Source organism: Tachysurus fulvidraco, chromosome 7, assembly GCF_022655615.1.
Source record: "Tachysurus fulvidraco isolate hzauxx_2018 chromosome 7, HZAU_PFXX_2.0, whole genome shotgun sequence".
Classification (NCBI taxonomy): domain Eukaryota; kingdom Metazoa; phylum Chordata; class Actinopteri; order Siluriformes; family Bagridae; genus Tachysurus; species Tachysurus fulvidraco.
In genome coordinates, this window is record NC_062524.1 from 21,903,281 (window position 1) to 21,922,925 (window position 19,645).

General features: G+C 38.9%; 1 protein-coding gene across 1 annotated transcript; it reads left to right on the forward strand.

Annotated features, from left to right (window-relative positions):
- The first annotated feature begins 9,550 nt into the window (after nt 1–9,550).
- On the forward strand, nt 9,551–19,445 carry LOC125145253 (fucolectin-6-like). Its single transcript, XM_047816671.1, has 6 exons — nt 9,551–9,578; nt 13,498–13,636; nt 15,471–15,610; nt 15,710–15,801; nt 15,977–16,059; nt 17,854–19,445. The coding sequence occupies exons 1-5, from the start codon at nt 9,551–9,553 to the stop codon at nt 16,052–16,054; spliced, it is 477 nt and encodes a 158-aa protein (XP_047672627.1). The 3' UTR covers nt 16,055–16,059; nt 17,854–19,445.
- Nucleotides 19,446–19,645: the final 200 nt, after the last annotated feature.

Consider the following 19,645-nt stretch of genomic DNA (forward strand, 5'->3'; position numbering starts at 1 on the left):
GTCCAACTGGAGCTGGTAGATCTCTAGATGCCTCAGGATTCTCAGAGTCACCCTCAACTCAGTAGAGGTCCAAAATCTTCATCGCATGGAAGACGATCGGAGCTGGTACAATTTATGGATGCCTCAGGATGGGTAGAGAGAGAGAAGCAGTGGAGAGGGATTAACATATCTGCTGTTCATAAGATGTGAAAGTCTGATGTAATAGTGCACAATATTATGGGATGTATTATGTGTACACCTGACTAAAGAGATGAGCTTTTAATCTACATTTAAACTGTGTCTGAAAACCGAACACTATCAGGAAGACTTTTCCAAAGTTTAGTAGACTTAGATATTCTGGGAACTACCAGAAGTCCAGAGATTTGTGATCAGAGAACATGAAGGATTGTAATGTGTTAGAAGACTAGTTAGATACATGGGAGCTAAACCATTAAAGGCAGGGTCTCCAATTTTTGAGAAATGCTTCAGAAAACTGATCCGGGCCGATTAATTGAAAAAAAAAAAAAAAAAATCAAAACAAACGTGTTGCCAATGACCAGATAAGTGCGGGGCTTGTCAATATGCAGCAGAGAGAGTGTTCAGTGTGCATGAGGATAAAAACAAAGAAAGAAAGCGAAGAAAGGCAAGAAGTAGGACCCGTGTTAATATAGGATCAGCTTTCCAGCTCTGGAGAGAACTGAAGGAGCAAGAAGTTGGCCACATATTCACAGATTGGAGTGTTACTACACAAATAACACCTCTTTTCTATCGTACAGTAATGATGTAGAAAGGCAGCTACAACTGCGTGTTGCTAGTAACAGCGTTTAGCTCAGGAGTTATTGACTCGGGAAACTCCAATCTGTGAATATGTGGCCAACTTTACTTAAGACGCCGAGACGCTTTTTTCCTTCTCGATAGGTGAGTAACGTTGGTATTGCTTTGTTTCACAGAACTAATATATGCCATCTTTTTCATGATTATGCTTGTGTGTCATTTTTGCTTATTTGTTTATCTGCAATCGTATTGTTCTTCCCTTCAGCTATGATAAATACACATTTCTTTCCATTATTTGCCTGGGTATCCATGCTGGGTTATGTATGTGTGGGCGGAGCTATCAATACAGGGGGTGGGACCCATTTGAGTTAGGGACGTGTTTGTTTTGGTGATTTCAAATGTTGACACTGGCTTTCAAAAATCGGAGACCCTGCCTTTAAGACCCTTGTACGTAAGTAGCAGCAGTTTGTAATCTAAACGTAACAGGTAGCCAGTGTAAAGATGATAAAATTGGGGTTATATGATCATACTTTCTTGTCCCGGTGAGAACTCTGGCAGCTGCATTTTGGATTAACTGTACCCTATTTATTAAAGATGCAGGACAACCACCTAGTAATGCCTTACAATAGTACAGTCTAGAGGTCATGAATGAAACTATGACTGACACTATGACTGTAACCATTCATTTAAAGCAAAAAGTCCACTGAACCTTTCGATTCCTCATTGGTATGTGGGAAGCGGTCCAGAACCAATGACCCTCGCCGTGGGCGCTGTGCTGTGAATCGTCTCCAACAGGGTGTTGAAGTCCCTCTTCAGGATCTCCGACTGCCTCAGGCTGGTGCCGTACGTGCTGGCATGAAGAACCACAGCTCAGGTGTTTATCCATTTATGATGTCCTCCCCACCAAATTGTTAAAAGAGGCAATGCATGTCCTTGGCCCTTGCATTCTTTTAATTATCAACAGTCCATCAACAGCCTATACTTTGGAATAGTACCACTTGAGTTCAAGCTGGCCATTATTGAGCCGGTGCTAAAAAGACTAACTTGGAAAGTCAGGATCTCAGAAATTTTTGGCCGATTTCCTTGTCCACACTCAACTTATAGATTTTTTAACTGACAACAATATAATGGACATTGTACAATCAGGTTTCAGGAGAAACCATAGTACTGACACAGCATTAATAAGAGTCGTAAATGACATTTTAATGGGAAGAGATTCCGGGAAATGTGTTGCTTTGATGATTTTGGACTTGAGCGCAGCTTTTGGCACTGTTGATCACAGCATTTTATTAGCACGACTTAGAGATGATGTTGGTATTAATGATGTGGGCTTGAAGTGGTTTGGTTCTTACCTAAGGGTGCGAATCTGTGTTAATTTCTTTACACTGGCTTCCAGTGTTATGTAAGATAGAATATAAGGTTCTGGGGTCTCATTTATAAAACTGTGCGTAGGATCCCTACTAAAAGTTTACGTACGCCCAAAAGCCAAAAAAAGCATGAACCAGCCCCAAATCCGCCCTGTACACGCCCATTTTAAACCATAAATAGTCAATGCAAATCACTGCGTGGGCACGAGAGTGGACCTCATTATAATGAGTTTCCTCTGCGCTCTGCATGTTTAAAAATGGGGTAAATTCATTTTCAGATGGTGCCCTTATAGCAACATGAGCACAGTCAATTGCGCCGATTACATTTGGGAAACCAGACATTGCTGCAAATTGCATTTTAATTTCGGCCTGTTCTCGCACAGTGTATGGGAACCTGATGTATCGACTACCAATAATAAGTATACCATTCAAAACGACAGATATTATGGCACTCAGGGACGGCTGTGATATACCAGACCTATAGGGTGAGATGATAGATTCCAGGAGAATTATTTCTTATACAAAAAGGTCTTAGACACAAAGTTGAGGATTACTTATAGTTTTTTTAATATAAATAATTTACCTGTCTGCCAATTCCCACTGGAAACAGACAGTTGCCAAGAACCCCAGAGTGGTGAGGACTAGTATTTGGACTGGGATGGCATGGTTCCGGTGTGTTGCCCTCTCTCATACTGGACCCAATTCAACACATAGATCTAAGAGCACAGCTCTAGGAATCTAAATCGGCTTATTAGCCAGTCATCATCATGGGCCGGGAAATCATCATGGTCCCTGAAAACTGGTTCTCTCCTTATTCTGCCATTGGGGTAATCCTCCAACAGTGCCAGCAGTGCCATCATGAAGCATTACATACCCTGGTCACCGGAGGATTTATATGTTTCTAGCAATTAGACTGATCGTTAACACCTTGACAAAATCACGGAATTAATTTGTGGGCGAAAATGTAAGACGGAAATGTTATAGTGAACACATACTTCATGATGGTTTTGTAATGAACACCATAATAGTTAGGACCGATGATAAGTAGAGATTGTGCTTCATGACTGTATTTGCAGACGTTGACATTTTATGATATATATACATTAAGGAAAATATTTCGTTTTTACACTGTGCTCTGCAGATCTCTAATAAAACGATATTTCATGCTTTTCTGTATCATATGTAGTCGCACCATCTCCTCCTGCGCTCCCGTTGTGACCAATATGTCTGTAAGGCATAGCTGAGTATTTATTCATTCATTCATCTTCTACCGCTTATCCGAACTACTCGGGTCACGGGGAGCCTGTGCCTATCCTCAGGCGTCATCAGGCATCAAGGCAGGATACACCTGCACATGGAGTAGCGCTGATTATTATTATTATTATTTTATTTTTAATACATTTTGAATGACATTTGGATTTTACTAAACGTATACATAGCCTAAAACAATGGGCACAAATAACACTGTTGGATTTAATCTTCATGATAATGTGGATATAACGTATGAAATGGAGTGAAAATTAAATGTCATTATTAATTTTTATAATCGTTCTTCTCATATGAATTTTCTACAATCTAACTTCAGTTCACGACCTCACCATCTGTGTCGCCAATTTCCTTTGTCTCCAGAAAGTGCGTACGCACGTCTCAAAGTTTGCTTAAAGGTGTGCACATTTTCCCGTCAAGTTTGTTTTTTATAGATCACAGCCTTTGCGCAAAAACGGGCATACGCACATTTCCAGCCCCGTTTTGTGCGTACGCACACTTTATAAATGAGACCCCTGATCATTATGTATAAGGCCTTACATCAACAGGCTCCTGACTACATAAAAGCTATGTTGAGCCCATACAAATCTTCTCGCTCTTTGAGAGCAAATGAGATTATGTTGTTGTCTGTTCCACGAACACGGTTGAGGAGGAGTGGAGATCATGCAATCTCTGTGGCAGCTCCTGTGTTATGGAAAAGGATACCGTTGTCTTTGAAATCGGCTCCCTCTTTGGGTAGTTTTAAATGACAATTGAAGATGTTTCTTTTTTCTAATGCTTTTGCTGTATGATTGGTATATTTTCCCGAGTTATTGTGTATGGTATTTTATGTACTTATGTTTTTATGATTATATTTTTAATGACTTATAATGTATAATGATTTTTACCATGTAATGCACTTTGGTCCATTGTTATGGTGTTGAAAGTGCTACACAAATAAATATTGATTTGATTTGATTTGAATGATCATATCTGACACTATGGGAATGGCAATACCCACGCCGCCACACACTGGTCGATGAGAATGCCACGAGCTAGAGTTGTGACATAAGTCCTCAAGGCTTTTACTGGGCAAAGCAAATGCAGCCTCTCCTGTTCTGCCGCCTCATGGGGCAGGGGACAGTAGGCCTGCAGACAACCCCCCATCCTGGGCACCTTAGGGACATATCCTGCACTGGGATGCAGAATAGCCTTGGACGTGCCAGGGGAAAATTCTTGGCAGGCGGGGGTGATCGACAAGGCCTGCAAATCACCCATTTTTTTTTTTTTAGAGAGGCCAAGGCTGGGAGCAGAGCCAACTTCTGCTACAGACGGAGCTTCGGCCACATCCAAACCAAGGCATCCAGGCCCAAAGGGGCCGGATGAGAGAGGGAAAACCACAGTGGACAGTGAGTCGACTCCTTGGAGGTGAACAGATCCACTTCTGCCCGGCCGAAAATCTGCCAAATTCGATCCACCACGTGGGGGTGGAGATGCAACTCCCCGGGCCTCAGTACCTGTCTCGACAGGAAGTCTGCCTCCCGATTTATATGCCCCAGAATGAAAAAATGCTCTCAGCGAAAGGAACCTGGTCTATGCCCAGAGCAGAATCTGCTGCACCAACCTGAACAGGGGGCATGAACACAGATCACCCTGATGGCTTATATAGGACACCACCGCAGTGCTGTCTGTCTATACTAAGACATGGCAGCCCCTGAGGTGTGGGAGAAAGTGTTTCAATGCTAAAAACACAGACCTCCTCTCCATTCAATTTATGTGACATTAGAGATAGGGGCCCTCCCATAGACCCTGGGCAGGATGGCCATCCAAGGCCACTCCCCAGCCTGAAAGCGAGGTGTCTGTCGAAAGAGTCCTGTGACGGCACTTAAAAAGGAACCCAATGCCAGGATGACCCGGGTCTTTTCCACATAAGACCCCGGGTCTTTTCCACATAAGAAGGGTATGAAGCCCATGGCGCATAACCCTTATAACCCTGAGGGGATGTCTGTGAGGATGAAAGCCCGCACCCCTGAGCCAGAGCTTAAATGGCCTCATGTGAAAAAGACCCAAAGGGATAACATTGGCTGCTGCCGAAATGAGGCCGAGCACCCTCTGTGACCCGAACAGGAGACAGATGTGCCTGCATCGTGGTGGAGTCCCAAACTACCCGAAGAGAGGTGGTTCTCTGAGAAAGAGAAAACACACACTTTCCTAAAATAAAATAAAATTAGTGTCTTTGTAGTCGATCGTCTTTGGACTTGATCTGGGACACAATAACCTTGAGTGTGAGCATCTTGAACTTGGAAATCTTCAGTGTACAGTTCAGAGCCACAGGACGCAGCCCCCTGTCCTTCTTGGGAACAGCAAAATTTTAGCTGTAAAAGCTGGAGTCCCATTCTGGGAGGGGAACATGCTCTATGGCCCCTTTCCTCAGGAGTGAGAGAAGTTCCTCTTGGAGGAACACCGCCTTTTTCTACAGTATGCAGGACCCAGTGAGACATGCCTGGCAGAAGTTTCCATGCTGCCTGGTTGTCTGGGAGTGGTGTCAACCTCACACAGACCTCCCGGGTGCCCTGAAACATCGCACTGGCAGGTGCTAACCCAGGGAGATCCATGCAATGAAGAGGAGCAGGCACAGACCCAACTGCCTCCTGGAACGCCAGAGGTGGTGGGGCGGGCATTAGGGGGAGCATTCCTAGGAAATAGGACATTCCTAGGAAAACTAAACCTTTTTAACTGCCCTTATTGAACTATGAGGGGGTTGGGTGCGGCTGGAAGATGGCCAGGGCTGCTCACCATAGTGTGGGAGAAACTCCCTGAATGCTGCGACTGTCATTTTATCTCCTGGTGCTTGTCGACAACAGTAATCACTGCTTCGCCAAACAAGCCCTGACGTGAAATCCAGGAGAAAGGACTTACAGTATCAGGCAAATTGAGCCACAGGTGTCTCTATGAGGCAACCAGCGCAGCCATTGAGCAGGCCGTCTGCTTTGTGGCACGGAGTGCAAGGTCAGTGGAGGTTGGTGGAGCTCAGATACCACCTGAGGACCCAACCCCTCACCACCGTTGAGCTCTGTCAGCAGGTCAGCCTGGTAGGCCTGCAAAACTGCCATGCTTGGCCTGCTGCCATGTAGGCCTTACCCACAAGGGTTGGATGGATGTCCTACAAGGCTTGGATGGAAGGGCAGTTTTGTCCATGTGGGCGATGTAGGTGAGTGATAGCCCACAAGCCTATCTGTAATCCCAGGCATCACCCCATACCCATGGCTTTCAAGCCCTATAATGGCCGAATAGTCAGACATGGCAGGGGAAAAAATAGGTGCTGAAGTCAGAAAGCGGTCATCTAGCTTAGAACGAATGACACTAACTTCCTCTTCAGGCCAATCTTAATTTAACCTAGACACAGCACGTGTCATCACCTTGAGGAGCTCCTTAAACGCCACTGATTGCATCCATGGTTCAGAGGGGGAAAGCCCCTCCTGACCGGCATCAAGCTCCTCAGTGCCCAACGCGGAAAGCAGCATGCTCTCTTAAGTGTCAGGAGAAACAAAGAAGCTGGAGTAATGTGACATAGATGCCCCCCTAAAAATCAACCACATGGAATGATGGATTGCAGAGGTCACAAGGAGCTACTTGGGTGTTCACTGATGGAACTTAAGTCAAACCGGCCGGCTAATGTCACGTCACTAATCCAGCAAATACACTTCCTGCAACTTATCTATGAATGTAGCAGGGTAGAGGACCACATCAATTGTGCCAACATGTGGTGGTGAAAGTGCACAGTTTCGTTTACTGTACTATGAGATAATCCTGCTAACTGCACCAGAATGTGGCACTGTTTAGTTGGGGCATGCTACACGGGCTGCAGTTACAATTGCACAAAGGGACAAAATGACATTTAACCCAAATCTATACCTCAATCCAAATATCTTCCATTAGAAGTCTGACTATGCCACATTGCTCATGTAAGTTAGCCACAAGCACAACTCACAGATCTCTGTGCACTCACATCAAACCAGCACACCCAGTGTATGCAACACGCATGGAAGAAACCACCACCTGAAAAGGAAGAGAAGACGGCTTCAGTCACAAAAGAAAATACTTCAATTAAGAAAAACAAATCCCCTCTAACACTCACTCACTCACTCACTCACTCACTCATTTTCTACCGCTTTATCCGATCCCCTCTAACAGACTTTGGCAAATAATATGACCATGAATAAGAAAACCCCACCATAAAATTACCTTCCATGGGAAGTAAACAGCCTATACAGGGCACTGATACAGATTGTAAGCCACTCCCCATGAACATGCAAAATTAATTAAAACAAACAAAAGGAAAACCAGACAACAACTTCCTTTGCAAACGACAACATTATCACGGTATTAAGCAGAGACACTGTTGTAGCAGCCACAAGTGTCGGCATACTCACAAGGGAAAAGAGACACGAGGGCAAAGCTACAGTATTTAACGATGTCAACAGTGCCCCCCAAATAGTGTGATCCAATAGTCCACGTTGTAAGCGCCACAGGACATATCGATCTAAAAGGCAAAACGGAGGAATCCACAGTAAATGTAGACAAAGAGCATCAGATGTTACTATTAGTAAACAATAAGCTCTTAGCAAAAAAAGCTCTAAGGATACTAAAATACTCAAAGCCTCCCGATATTACCACAAACACACCAGTCTGCTCTCAGGTGATGACTCGCTGCATCCGCTGGACAATAACACCCCTAGGTCTCTGTCTTATTTAGCATGGGGATTCATCCGATAATCTGTAACTATGACACAATAAAGATATTCCAGAATGTCTCTGAAAAACTACATCCTCTGAATAATCACTGATTCCAATCACTCCATTTTTAGAATCCAGAAGGTTTAATACCAGTGTGAGTAGTTTTGTAGTTTTTTACCTTGATTGTTAGTCTTCAAATAAATCCAGCAAAATATTTTTCCAGAAATATCATGATTGATAAGGTCTTAATTAAAACAGTGTCAATAGTACATGCTTTTATTTCAAGATTGTATGGGTTATTCAGTGGCCAGTTCAACTGCTGGTTCTGCTATCATGGGAAGCCCAGTTCATAGCCCATCAGCTCCTCATCATAAACCTGCTAGAGAACTTAGACTTAGAATGGGCCATTTTGCATCAGGTTGGTGTGCTGCCCGGCACTGTCACTGCTTCCACTTGCTGATGCTCAGTGTGCTCGGGCACCTGTTTGTATTTACTCACTGTCTTTGAGAAAAGTGTCTGCTCACAGAGGAGTGCAGTGCTGAGGACGGGCATGGGGCAGTTCATCATCCAACTATGACAGGGGAGGATAGAATGGGTTGAGTGGCACTGTCTGGCTTACCTGATGAGGTGGTCCATCTAGCAGAGGGCACTTGGCAGCGTATGACTCTTGTCCACACTCTTATAAGTTTATGCCTAATTAATCAAATGTCACCAGACCCGGCACTTTCACTACTGTTTTGCAAAAAAAAAAAAGAGAGAGAAGCTGTCATTTGTTCAGGGAATACATTATGGTACATTACATTAGGCGCATTAAGAGGTCTAGAATAAAGTGTGCCATTGATGAAAAACAATTAATGGAAGTTGTAATGAACAGCTAAAATAGTTTTCTAAAGCCCATGGGAAAGGCTTTGGATTTGACACTGAATAGGATCAAAAGTAAAAGAAAAAGTTAAGTAACTTAGCTTAAACATAAAAGGAAGGAGATTAAAATTCTAAAGGAAGTTGAAAAGAAAAAAGCTTGAATTATTTAGAATTATTTAGCTTGGGAAAGCTCTTTGGCGAGGTCAAAGAGATTAATTTGCAAATATTGCTTCTTAGGTCTGAAAGATAAAGCTAAAAGATAGGAACCTAGGTTCATTTGGTACAATCCCAAACATGTTGAGTCCACATATGACAGGTGTCTATCATCACTAGCACTGCTTGTTTGAGGCTTGAGCCATAGTGCAAATATTTGTTAGCACATGCTGCATCTTTTTTAGGAAAAGCAGGAAATTAAGTTAAAAGAGACACATTTAAAAACCTGGAAAGAGCAGTTGGAGCAGTAAGCTTGGATCTGATTCAAACAGCAAACTAAGGGTTTATAAAGAATTTGAATGATGTCAAGATAAACCCTTCAAGATAATAAATGATGTCTTGATCTGCTGACAAGTGGAGAACTTTGTGAAATTATGCACCCTGAGAAAGGCTACAAGGAGGGTAGGAGGCCACTTTAGCAACACTAGGAAAATAAGAGATACAAGTACACCAATACTCAATTCTGCATGCTATACAAGCATACTAAATTTGTCTCTTTTTAAATTAACATTAAACACACAAAGTAGTGATTTTCAAAGTGGTCGGAAATTTTCATGTGACTTTTTACTCATAGTGTTGATATAGAACAATAAATACAGATAGATATATCATACCAGTGAATGTGGAAAGTACAAAATGAAGTCTGTTACAATATGGCCTTGTTAGGCAGTGCCCCACTCTCCCCTTCACTATGTTAACATGATTTCCCTTTTATATCTTCCAAAGTTGTTTGAAGTTTAGTGTACATTTTTACACACAGTGTTGGTACGACAGCCAGGAAACAAAGGTCGATTTGTCATACCAATATATGTAGACACTACTATCTAAAATCTGTTACCACGTGCCCCAAGTTAAGCAGTGCCCGCTCTCCCCAACATGAATTTATTTTGAAATAAAATGAACATGTTTCACAAAATCTATTTTTTTGTTAAGACTTCAGTGAACCAAAAGAGTCTAGTGATTTTATGAGTCTTTTTTTTTCTTGAGACTTTATTTCTTTAGAATATAAGTAATTAATTTGTTTATTTTACTTTTTGTATCATTTGGGAAATATTTTACCGTTATGTTACAATAAAAATTACTATTCTTTTCCAAAATAGAGATATCATATAGAGTAACAAATTCCAGGACTTTTTCTGTTGTTGTTGTTTTACAGCTTCTTTGCTCTGATTAGGAAGTTTTTCTTGCCTTTGATATGTTTCCATCAAGGTCTGCTGCTTTGATCCATTCGACTTGCACAAACTCCCCATATTCTTTAACTTGATGCTTCTGAAGGTGCTTGATTAAAGTTGTAATTCAAAGCACTACTTCCATCTCTTGCAACTCTGGATTTGCAAATATTACCATTGGCTGTGCTACTCCCCACTGTATCAAGCGTGAAATGCTTACAAATCAGGGACATGCATTATTATTACATAATAGTTGTTTGTTATTTCAGTTCGTTTCGGTGTGGATACTAATCGAAGGACCTTCATAAAAGAACACTTGAATGACCAAAAAGGAGAGTAGAAGTTAGGAAAGTATTAATTGTATACACATATGTATGACACAGAGTTAGTGGATGAGGTGAATAATCTGATTAACATAAAATTTTATCTTAAATCTTCCTTATGAACTGAAAGAGCAGTGTGAAATTAAGCTTTCCAGACACAGCAGGGGAGGGAAAGAAGAGCTAGGTTTCCTAGGTAATCAGTTGGCAATAGAATGCTTCAGATTATCCAGTTTGGAGAATTCTTGGATGTCAAAAGGAAAGAGGAGGTCCAATATAAATAGTAACCCTAAAAAGAATGCATGTTATCTATATTACCAGTGAAAATAAACATTTGGTGGAAAAGGAAAATCTCAGCAGAAAGATATGAGCAGATTGCCTTACTTTTATAGAATATGTATCCCACATAATGAAGCTGATGTCAGCCTACTTATTGGTACCAATAATTATAAATCTATTGAGCCCTGGTGGGTTACAAAAAAAAGTGCTTACAGACCATAAGCTATGAACACAGACCTACTGTAAAATGGGTCATCAGTGGACCAATAAGGAGAGGCACCATTTGAGATAAGGAAGGTTTTATAGTAATTGTTTGCATAAACTTTGCATTGCTCAAAGCAGCTGGAGCATGAGATTTTACTTGTTTTTATGTATACCTTAACCAGGCACTTTATTAATAACACCATACTGATGATACTAATGGGTCGGTAATTATCAATGCATTGGAAACATTCCTTTGAGATTCTAGTCCATGTAGATATTGACAGCAATACATAATTGAAAGAAAATATTTTTCACATTATTATATCACCTGCATCAGCAGGTTGGGATTCATTCTCAATTCATTCTCTCTCATAGTCGATGCTAGTTTCTGATCAACTACATGTTACAACATAAATCATGTTTCATCATATCAGACACCATTTCTCAGTTTCAATGTGTTCATGCACACTGTAGCCTCAGATTCCTTGTCATGCCAGACAAGGAGGAGTGGAACTTAATTTGGTTGTGTTAGATTTTCCTTGAATTTGGCTGCACGGTCGTTGGGTGGTTCAACAACATACTAGAATCCTTCTAATTACGTAAAAGAAAAGTAAGCTGAACCAAGTTCAGGGAAAAGTGTTTATTGAAGACAATTGTGTAGCATCGAAGTCTTCTGGAACTTAACCCAAAGGTACTGTCTGTGTGACCAGACTTTATACCTGGTAACAAATTGCTTTCATACAATAGACAGACACAGTTAGGGCCTCCTAATAAGGAACTTACAATAGACAGGACAGAAGGCCATCCTGTGTATTGATCAGTTGATTGCTTTACAGATAGCCCATTATGTTAACTATGGGTAGAGCACAAGCACACTGTTTATATGTTAATTACAGGGGGCACAGCAACATCAGACGTTGATTACTTACTGTATGAATGTCATTTGGATTATGCATAAAAGAACTAGAAACAAAATCCTTCAGTTGTACATTCACTTGGACATTTTACTTGTGCTATAAAGACCATTTGTTAGTACAACCTTTCTGTTAGCTTGAACCATTCTAGCCATTGTATTATTCTCACCATTCTGTTTAAACTCAACAATGGTGAACGACCATGCCATTATCTCTGAGGACACTGAGATCACAATTTTTCACCCTTTCCGATGGTTGATGTGAATATTAAATAAAGCTTTTATTTGTAACTGCATTATTTTGTGTAGTGCAATGCTGCTACTGTACAGTATGAATGAGCCTAGCTCATGAATTTTCCTAAAAAAAAATCTTGAAGAAGTTAAAAACACATGAAAATGGTTACACATTGTTTAATTTCAAAGTTAAAAACATTTTAAATGCTATTTAATTACATATGCTTAAACAGTTAAAATTTCTTAAAGGAGAAATGACAGTAAATCAGATGACCAAAAGGAACGTATAGTGATTCATCACATGAATTTTAGAAAATTTAAAATCTGTGAAATTTTTGCTTATCTTTAGTGCAACACATTTTTACAACAGTTTTCATCAGACAAGGACTGACCCATGAGATATTTTCCATTTTGTTCAAACTAAAAAGAAGATTGTGTGATTTTAAAACATTCTATAGACTGTCATCTGAGGCAAACCTATTTGCATTTGTAAAAAAAAAAAAAGATTTGCCTTTTAAATAAATTACACAATCATTTACTGAATCACCAGTGGACAGCTCAGAGTTGAACAGAATTGACCTTCTCAAATAAGTCAAGCAAGGTAAGAAATCTCTCTAAACTATGCATATATTCAGCTTAATATATTTTATAATATTAACACAACATTAATATATTTTATATAATATTTGCATATAAATATAAATATATGTTATGTATATAAAAGTCTGATTATGATGAACTAGTTCATTGTTTCCTCAACTAGCTATTCTCATTTCTTCATGAAGTGCAGTTGAATATCTGAAGTTGCTATCTTTCAATTTAAACACAAAATGAATAATTCACAAAGGTCCATGCCTCTTTTTTAGGTAAGAACTAATTTCAAATATCAAAAAGATATCAAGTATTGTTTTAAAACAAATATTGTGTTAGCATTTGTTACAGTAATCCATGTACTACCAAAATGATTTATTTAATATCTCCTGTAAATATTCAGAAAATTTAAAATAGAATTTATTTTTTCATATATTTTTAAAATACCTACAGTATACACAATATCAGATCCTATTACGCATCCTCCTAAGCCATAACATTCTCAAATATATAAAATTAAAATATATACTTTTGCACAGGGATATATATTTGTGTGTGTGTGTGTGTGTGTGTGTGTATTCTCGTTTTCCATCCAGTCGATTTGGCCTTAGGGGGAAAAGCAACACAATCTTCTTCATACTCTTTCTATGCTGCATCCTATGCTATTGATGGCAGCAAAGAAACTAATGCATATTCCCACCCATGTGCACACACAAATCTTGAGAATAGCCCATGGTGGAGAGTGGATTTGTTGGCGGTTGGCAGATTTTCAATAAAATCTGATTGGCAGGGACATTGTAAATGATAGAAATTGTGTAATTCTGACCTATAAATCAAAGTCCTTGAAAAATCAAAGTTTTCTCAAATGGAAATGGTCAGATTAACGGTTACGGGTCAAAGTGATCACTAGGGGATGACCCAGAAACAAGCTTCAATTAAACTTGAAAGCATCAAATCCTCCAAAAACATGAAAAAACTTATTTACCTAGTAAAGTTTATACTCTCAATTTTTTTAAGCCCACACACAAAGCATAATATGATTCACAGCCTTCATACTATTAGAAAAAAATTTTGGACAAACCTGACCTAGGTGGCGCTAGACCAGTTTTTTCCTTACATTTAGACGTGTCCCTTTCTTCACTGGGGTAATATATTCCAAAACAAATAATCCACAAAAATCCACACAGGTCCAAGGAATCGAAATCTGTAAGCCTTTTAATCCAAACCGCTGTGGTCGCGCCGCAAATATTCCGTTAGTGTTCTGAAAACTGGAAACAGTAGTGCGCCATCATCTTGTTTTTCGGCTCTAACTTCTCATTGGGGTATTCAAAAATTCTAAATTTACATCATTTATAGCCCAGGTCCTAACGAATCAAACAAGCCCTCATTTGAGCCAATCGGTGCTTGTATGGCAGAGATAGACGGCTGAGAAGCCAGTGATGGCATGACCATTTTTTGGGAACCCGCCTTTGACTGACAATTACTCCTTCCAATACAATGAAATGGGCTGGGACCTATACAGCTATTTAGCCAATAAGCAGACGATTCCAACGATATGCGACATGCCGTATGTTCTTTGCCTGTGTCTGCGTGAACAAGCTGCGCAGAAGAATTCTTGCGTAATCCTTGACCTTTTGTCCCTCTCACAGCTCAGGGTGTCAAGTTACAGGCCTTTTTTCACACCAGAGTGATAGAGAGAGAGTCTCTGCTTGTTTATGGCCTTTCAGACTGAGCCTGCAGCCTTTTAATTCAAAGTTATATAGTAAACAAGTACACAAAAACGCCTCACCCGACGACCATGGCCGTAGAAAAATATTCATATAAAATCCATTTTTGGGTCTTTTGACTTGAATTTTTTTTGGTGAAAGCCAAGACATGTGGCTATGACCTTCAGTTGTTATTTGGTCCCTAGCATGTTCCAGAAAAATAAGATTAATCAGTTTATCAGGTAAACAACCCAGGCGGAAATGAAAACCTTCCATTCTAGCCTCTGTAACTTTGTGCCAGTAAGGCCTAGAATCAATCTGAAACTAGTTTCTACTAGAGAATCTCTTCTTTCCAATGAGACCAGGCTCACCCCTGTGTGTCAAAGTATGTGGGAGCTGTACCACTTTTTGTTGGGCAAGTCATGTAGGCGAAAAACGTGCAGTAGGGGGCGAGATCCTTAACAGGTTGTCTGCCAGTGTAGCTCTGACAGTTGTTCAGGCTTATATGAATCCACTCATTCTGATATGTTCCCATTCCTATAATTAAACCTTACAGTATAAAGACATTTGTATGTTAGATGATACATGTGAACAGATTAAGGACAGAATACAGTAGATTACTTCAAAATATATGTAATAGGCTAACACACTTATTAAATTCAGGGTGAGAAAAAGAGAGAGTGTGTTGAGGGAACAGTTGCTTTAATGTAAGGCTTATGAGGAATTATGTGTTTGTATAATTTTATTATACAAAATAAAACCTAAAAATTGATGTGCCATTCTTTAATAATTCTTTATAAGGCATTATTAAAGATGGACCGACTTATTATTTAACATTGATTACCTCTCTATTATCTCCCCTGAACCAACCTCTGTAGATGTGTTGTTATCTCAAGCATCCCTGCTGGTGCCTCTGTAAGCTACACTTGTAATATGCAGGGTCGTTATGTGAACGTCATCATTCCTGGTCCTAGCCACATTCTCACACTCTGTGAAGTGGAAGTCTATGGTGTTCAAGGTTACACTTTTATATTTAAATCCCAATTTCATATAAATGTAAAGTCCTGATCCATTTGACAACAGTTGCTAAATATAAATATTGATGATTTTTTTGTAGTCCCTGTTACTAAGAAGGCATTTCTGAGATTAAAGTTTAACAGCAGTCAGGATCTCAGCAACCCTATCATGAGGGACAAAGTTCTTCAAAAGGTGTGTGTTTGTGAGAATGTACACTCAGTTGTCAGTTTATAAGATACACATATCTTGTTAAACTCATTGACCATTACAGACTGCTGTCTTTCTGTTGTGCTGTATAATAAGTGCATTATGTGACATACTGTAAATGAAATATTGCATAGCACATAACGGTATTTTTTCTCCATAGATCAAATTTGCCATTGCTCCATCATCAGAATTTCAGGTCTCTTGGAGAAAGAAACCAGAAGTGGAAACTGAAGCTTAAAAAAGGTAATAATTCTTTAAAAAACTACTTCTCATCTTTCTCCTCCTCATATTACTAATACTATAATAATAATAATAATAATAATAATAATAATAATAATAATAATAATAATAATAATAATTATTATTATTATTATTATTATTATTAATATTATTATTATTTTTATTATTATTATAATAATGTCTGGGTCTAAGTAGTAGTTGCATAAAGCACCCACGTTAGCCAGTGCTTATCAATCTAATTATATAAAAAAATAATAGACCATACTTATTAGATTGTTTTATGACTGCTCAGTTCTACCTGCTGGAAATCTTAATAATTTCATTAAGAAATTAGGAGCAATACAACCACAAATTAGAGTTTAGAATAATTGGAATTTTGGTCATAGAGAAATAGTTATATGAACTCCGTGGCAGTTCAAGCTTGGATGGTATCTTGGGTGAAACCCCTTCTCAGCAACCCCACCACCAACCCCAACCATTAAAACATTACACATTGTACACATTTATTAAAAGATTTGCAATTGAAACAATACAAATCCTAATTTATAACTGGATAAAAATTTTCATTTGATGGTGTGTAAGTGTTTGCTTGTCCCCGGTTGTGAGGCCGGTGGATGTACTGCCAAATTCTCTGAAAAGCGTTGGGAGACGGCTTATGATAGAGAAATGAACATTCAATTCGGGGAACAGCTCTGGTGGACATTTCTGCAGTCAGCATGCACGCTCCCTCAGTTATTGCACACTCCCTCAAAACTTGCAACATCTGTGGCATTGTACTGTGTGATAAAAACTGCACATTTTAGAGTGGACTTTTATGGTGGCCAGTCTAATGCACACCTGTGGAATAATTATGCTGTCTAATCAGCATCTTTATATGTCACACCTGTGAGGTGGATGGATTATCTCAGTAAAGGAGGAAGTACTCACTAACACAGATTTAGACAGATTTGTGAACAAAATTTGAGAGGAATAGGCCTTTTGTGTACATAGAAAAAGTCTTAGGTCTATGAGTTCAACTCATGAAAAATGGGGGAAAACAAAATTGTTGCATTTATAAATTTGTTCAGTATAATAGAATTAGCAATAGCTACATAGTGCATTGCAGCATGAGAAATACTGTATATTGATCCTGCAAGTGGGCTGCAGTCCGAGGATTTTGATGTTATACTCTGTTGGGCACGTTCAGTAGCAGAAGTACAATAATTTTTTTAAAACTTGGGCGCTCTAGCTGTGCCAGCCTGGGCGGATGCCCAGTCGCCCATGCTTAAATCTGCCACTATTTCAACTTCACTCTGACATCTGTGAACATGAAAAACATTGATGACAGACAATTTTTTTTAATGAGAATTTACACATTATTAGAACTGATTGTGACAACCTTACTATTTATAAAGCTGAGTGGTTCGACAGTAATTTTTAATATAGTCCTTCATATTTAATAAAGTCCTAGGGCTATTTTGTTAACAAAAAGGTTTTGCATATAATCCAAGAAAGCAAAACATTCAGAGCTAAATGACAGTGCTAAGTGGTTATTGAGCCTTTTCATTTAAAGAAAATAAAAATCATAGCAGCAAGTATTTCTAATATTAAATAATCATAAAGTCTATGCCATACAATTGTTTGTCAATGGGCACATACCCAGTTAACAGAAATCAGTAAGTAAGTATTTGAAGTGTTTTAGTCAAGGTAAGAATGAAATCAGTTTAATAACAGAAAGAAATAAAGGAAATTAAGTGAATACTGCCAGCGTTTTACATTACAGCTAGCTTATGCACTCCATCTCTTCCTCTTTTACAGGTACAGACATATGAAGCTACAGCAATCTCCTGGACAATATTTTTTTTTTTATATAAGAACACTAATACTAATACTATTGGATCTCATTACAATGATCTCACTGATTTTGGAGATGCACTAATCCATTCGTCTAGTCATCACAGACATGACAGGTGCCATTGTAAGGAATGTTTTTCCATTCAAATGTTAGTAGATCTAATGTTATGGTATACAACATATACCTTTTTACTTTGTACTTTCTTGATCATGTCTACATAGTCTTTTACCAGATATTTGAACGGACCGTCTGGGATAGGTATGTAGCAAAGATAGAGGCAAAAAATCTTCGTAAATCATGTTGGTCTCTATGGCTAGGGCTGGACATGAATATAAAAACGGCAGTGCAATACACCCTTCTCCCTTATGAAGACCAATTCTCACCATCCAAATCACAGATAGTTCCAAGTTGCCAAGGTCATTGCCAATGAGCCCAAAGATGAGTGCAGTTGCACAAGGGAAGGTTACACTAACACAGGGTATTTGTTGCCTGCCCAAAACCCAAAATCAAAAAGTAGGTGAAACAGTTCCTAGAACTGGCTGGCTATTGTTGTAGGTTTGTGCATATTTATTGAAATGCCACCAGACTTTCCTTTCACCAGCGTTTTGCAAATCTCTTATAAAAAGGAAAGAGAAGCTGCCATTTGATTTAGGAAAAGTGTCATTTTGGAAAAATTAAAAAAGGCTTTAGACCTGAACCTGAATAGACAAGGCTATCTTCCTTAGTTCTAAAATCACATTTTGCATAAATTTGCATTACTCTAAGCACACTTTACGTGTGAGATTTTACTTGCTTCTATATATATATTGAAGCAAGTAAAAATATCAAGTAAAATCTCTTCACGTCATTCAGAATACCATACTTATGGTTGTAACTTTTCATTTGAGAATCTTTCTTTGAGATTCTGGTCAGTGTAGACATGCTTGAACCATATAATTTTAAAGACAATATTTTCCACATTATTAGCCAAACCTAGCCTCAGATTCCTGTTCTTGTCTGACAAACAGGAGAGGAACCTAATTTGGTTGTAGCTCATCCGCATTAACTTTGACATGTTGTTTGTTACAAAATGCTTTTCTTCTCACTTCAGTTGTAAAGAATTATTGTTTCTTTAACTTTTCTGTCAGCTTTGAGCAATCTAGCCATTATCTTCTGTACTCTCATAAAAAAAAAGGTAGTTTTTCTCTATTCTCTGTAAACCGGTGCAAACAATCATTACTGAAATCACAATTTTTCATCATGCTGATGGTTGATAGGAATATAGACTGAAGCTCCTATCGTATCTGCATGATTTTATGTATTATACTGCTTCCAAATGAATGAGCTTAGCTCTTGATCCAACACACCCTGTAGAAGCAAATAACTTAAGGAATTTTGACTCACCTAATGCAGAATTCATGCAAAATACTATTTTGCTAAAAACAAAAAACTTGAAGAAGTCCAATCCTCCTGCAATTAGATTGTTACACAGTGTTAACATTTGAAATGAGCAATAATTGAAATACTATTTAATAACATGTACAGTACAGACCAAAAGTGTGGACACACCTTCTCATTCAAAGAGTTTTCTTTATTTTCATGACTATGAAAATTGTAGATTCACACTGAAGGCATCAAAACTATGAATTAATGTGGAATTTTATACGTACATAACAAAAAAGTGTGAAACAACTGAAATTATGTCATATTCTAGGTTCTTCTAGGTTCTTCCACCTTTTGCTTTGATTACTGCTTTGCACACGCTTGGCATTCTCT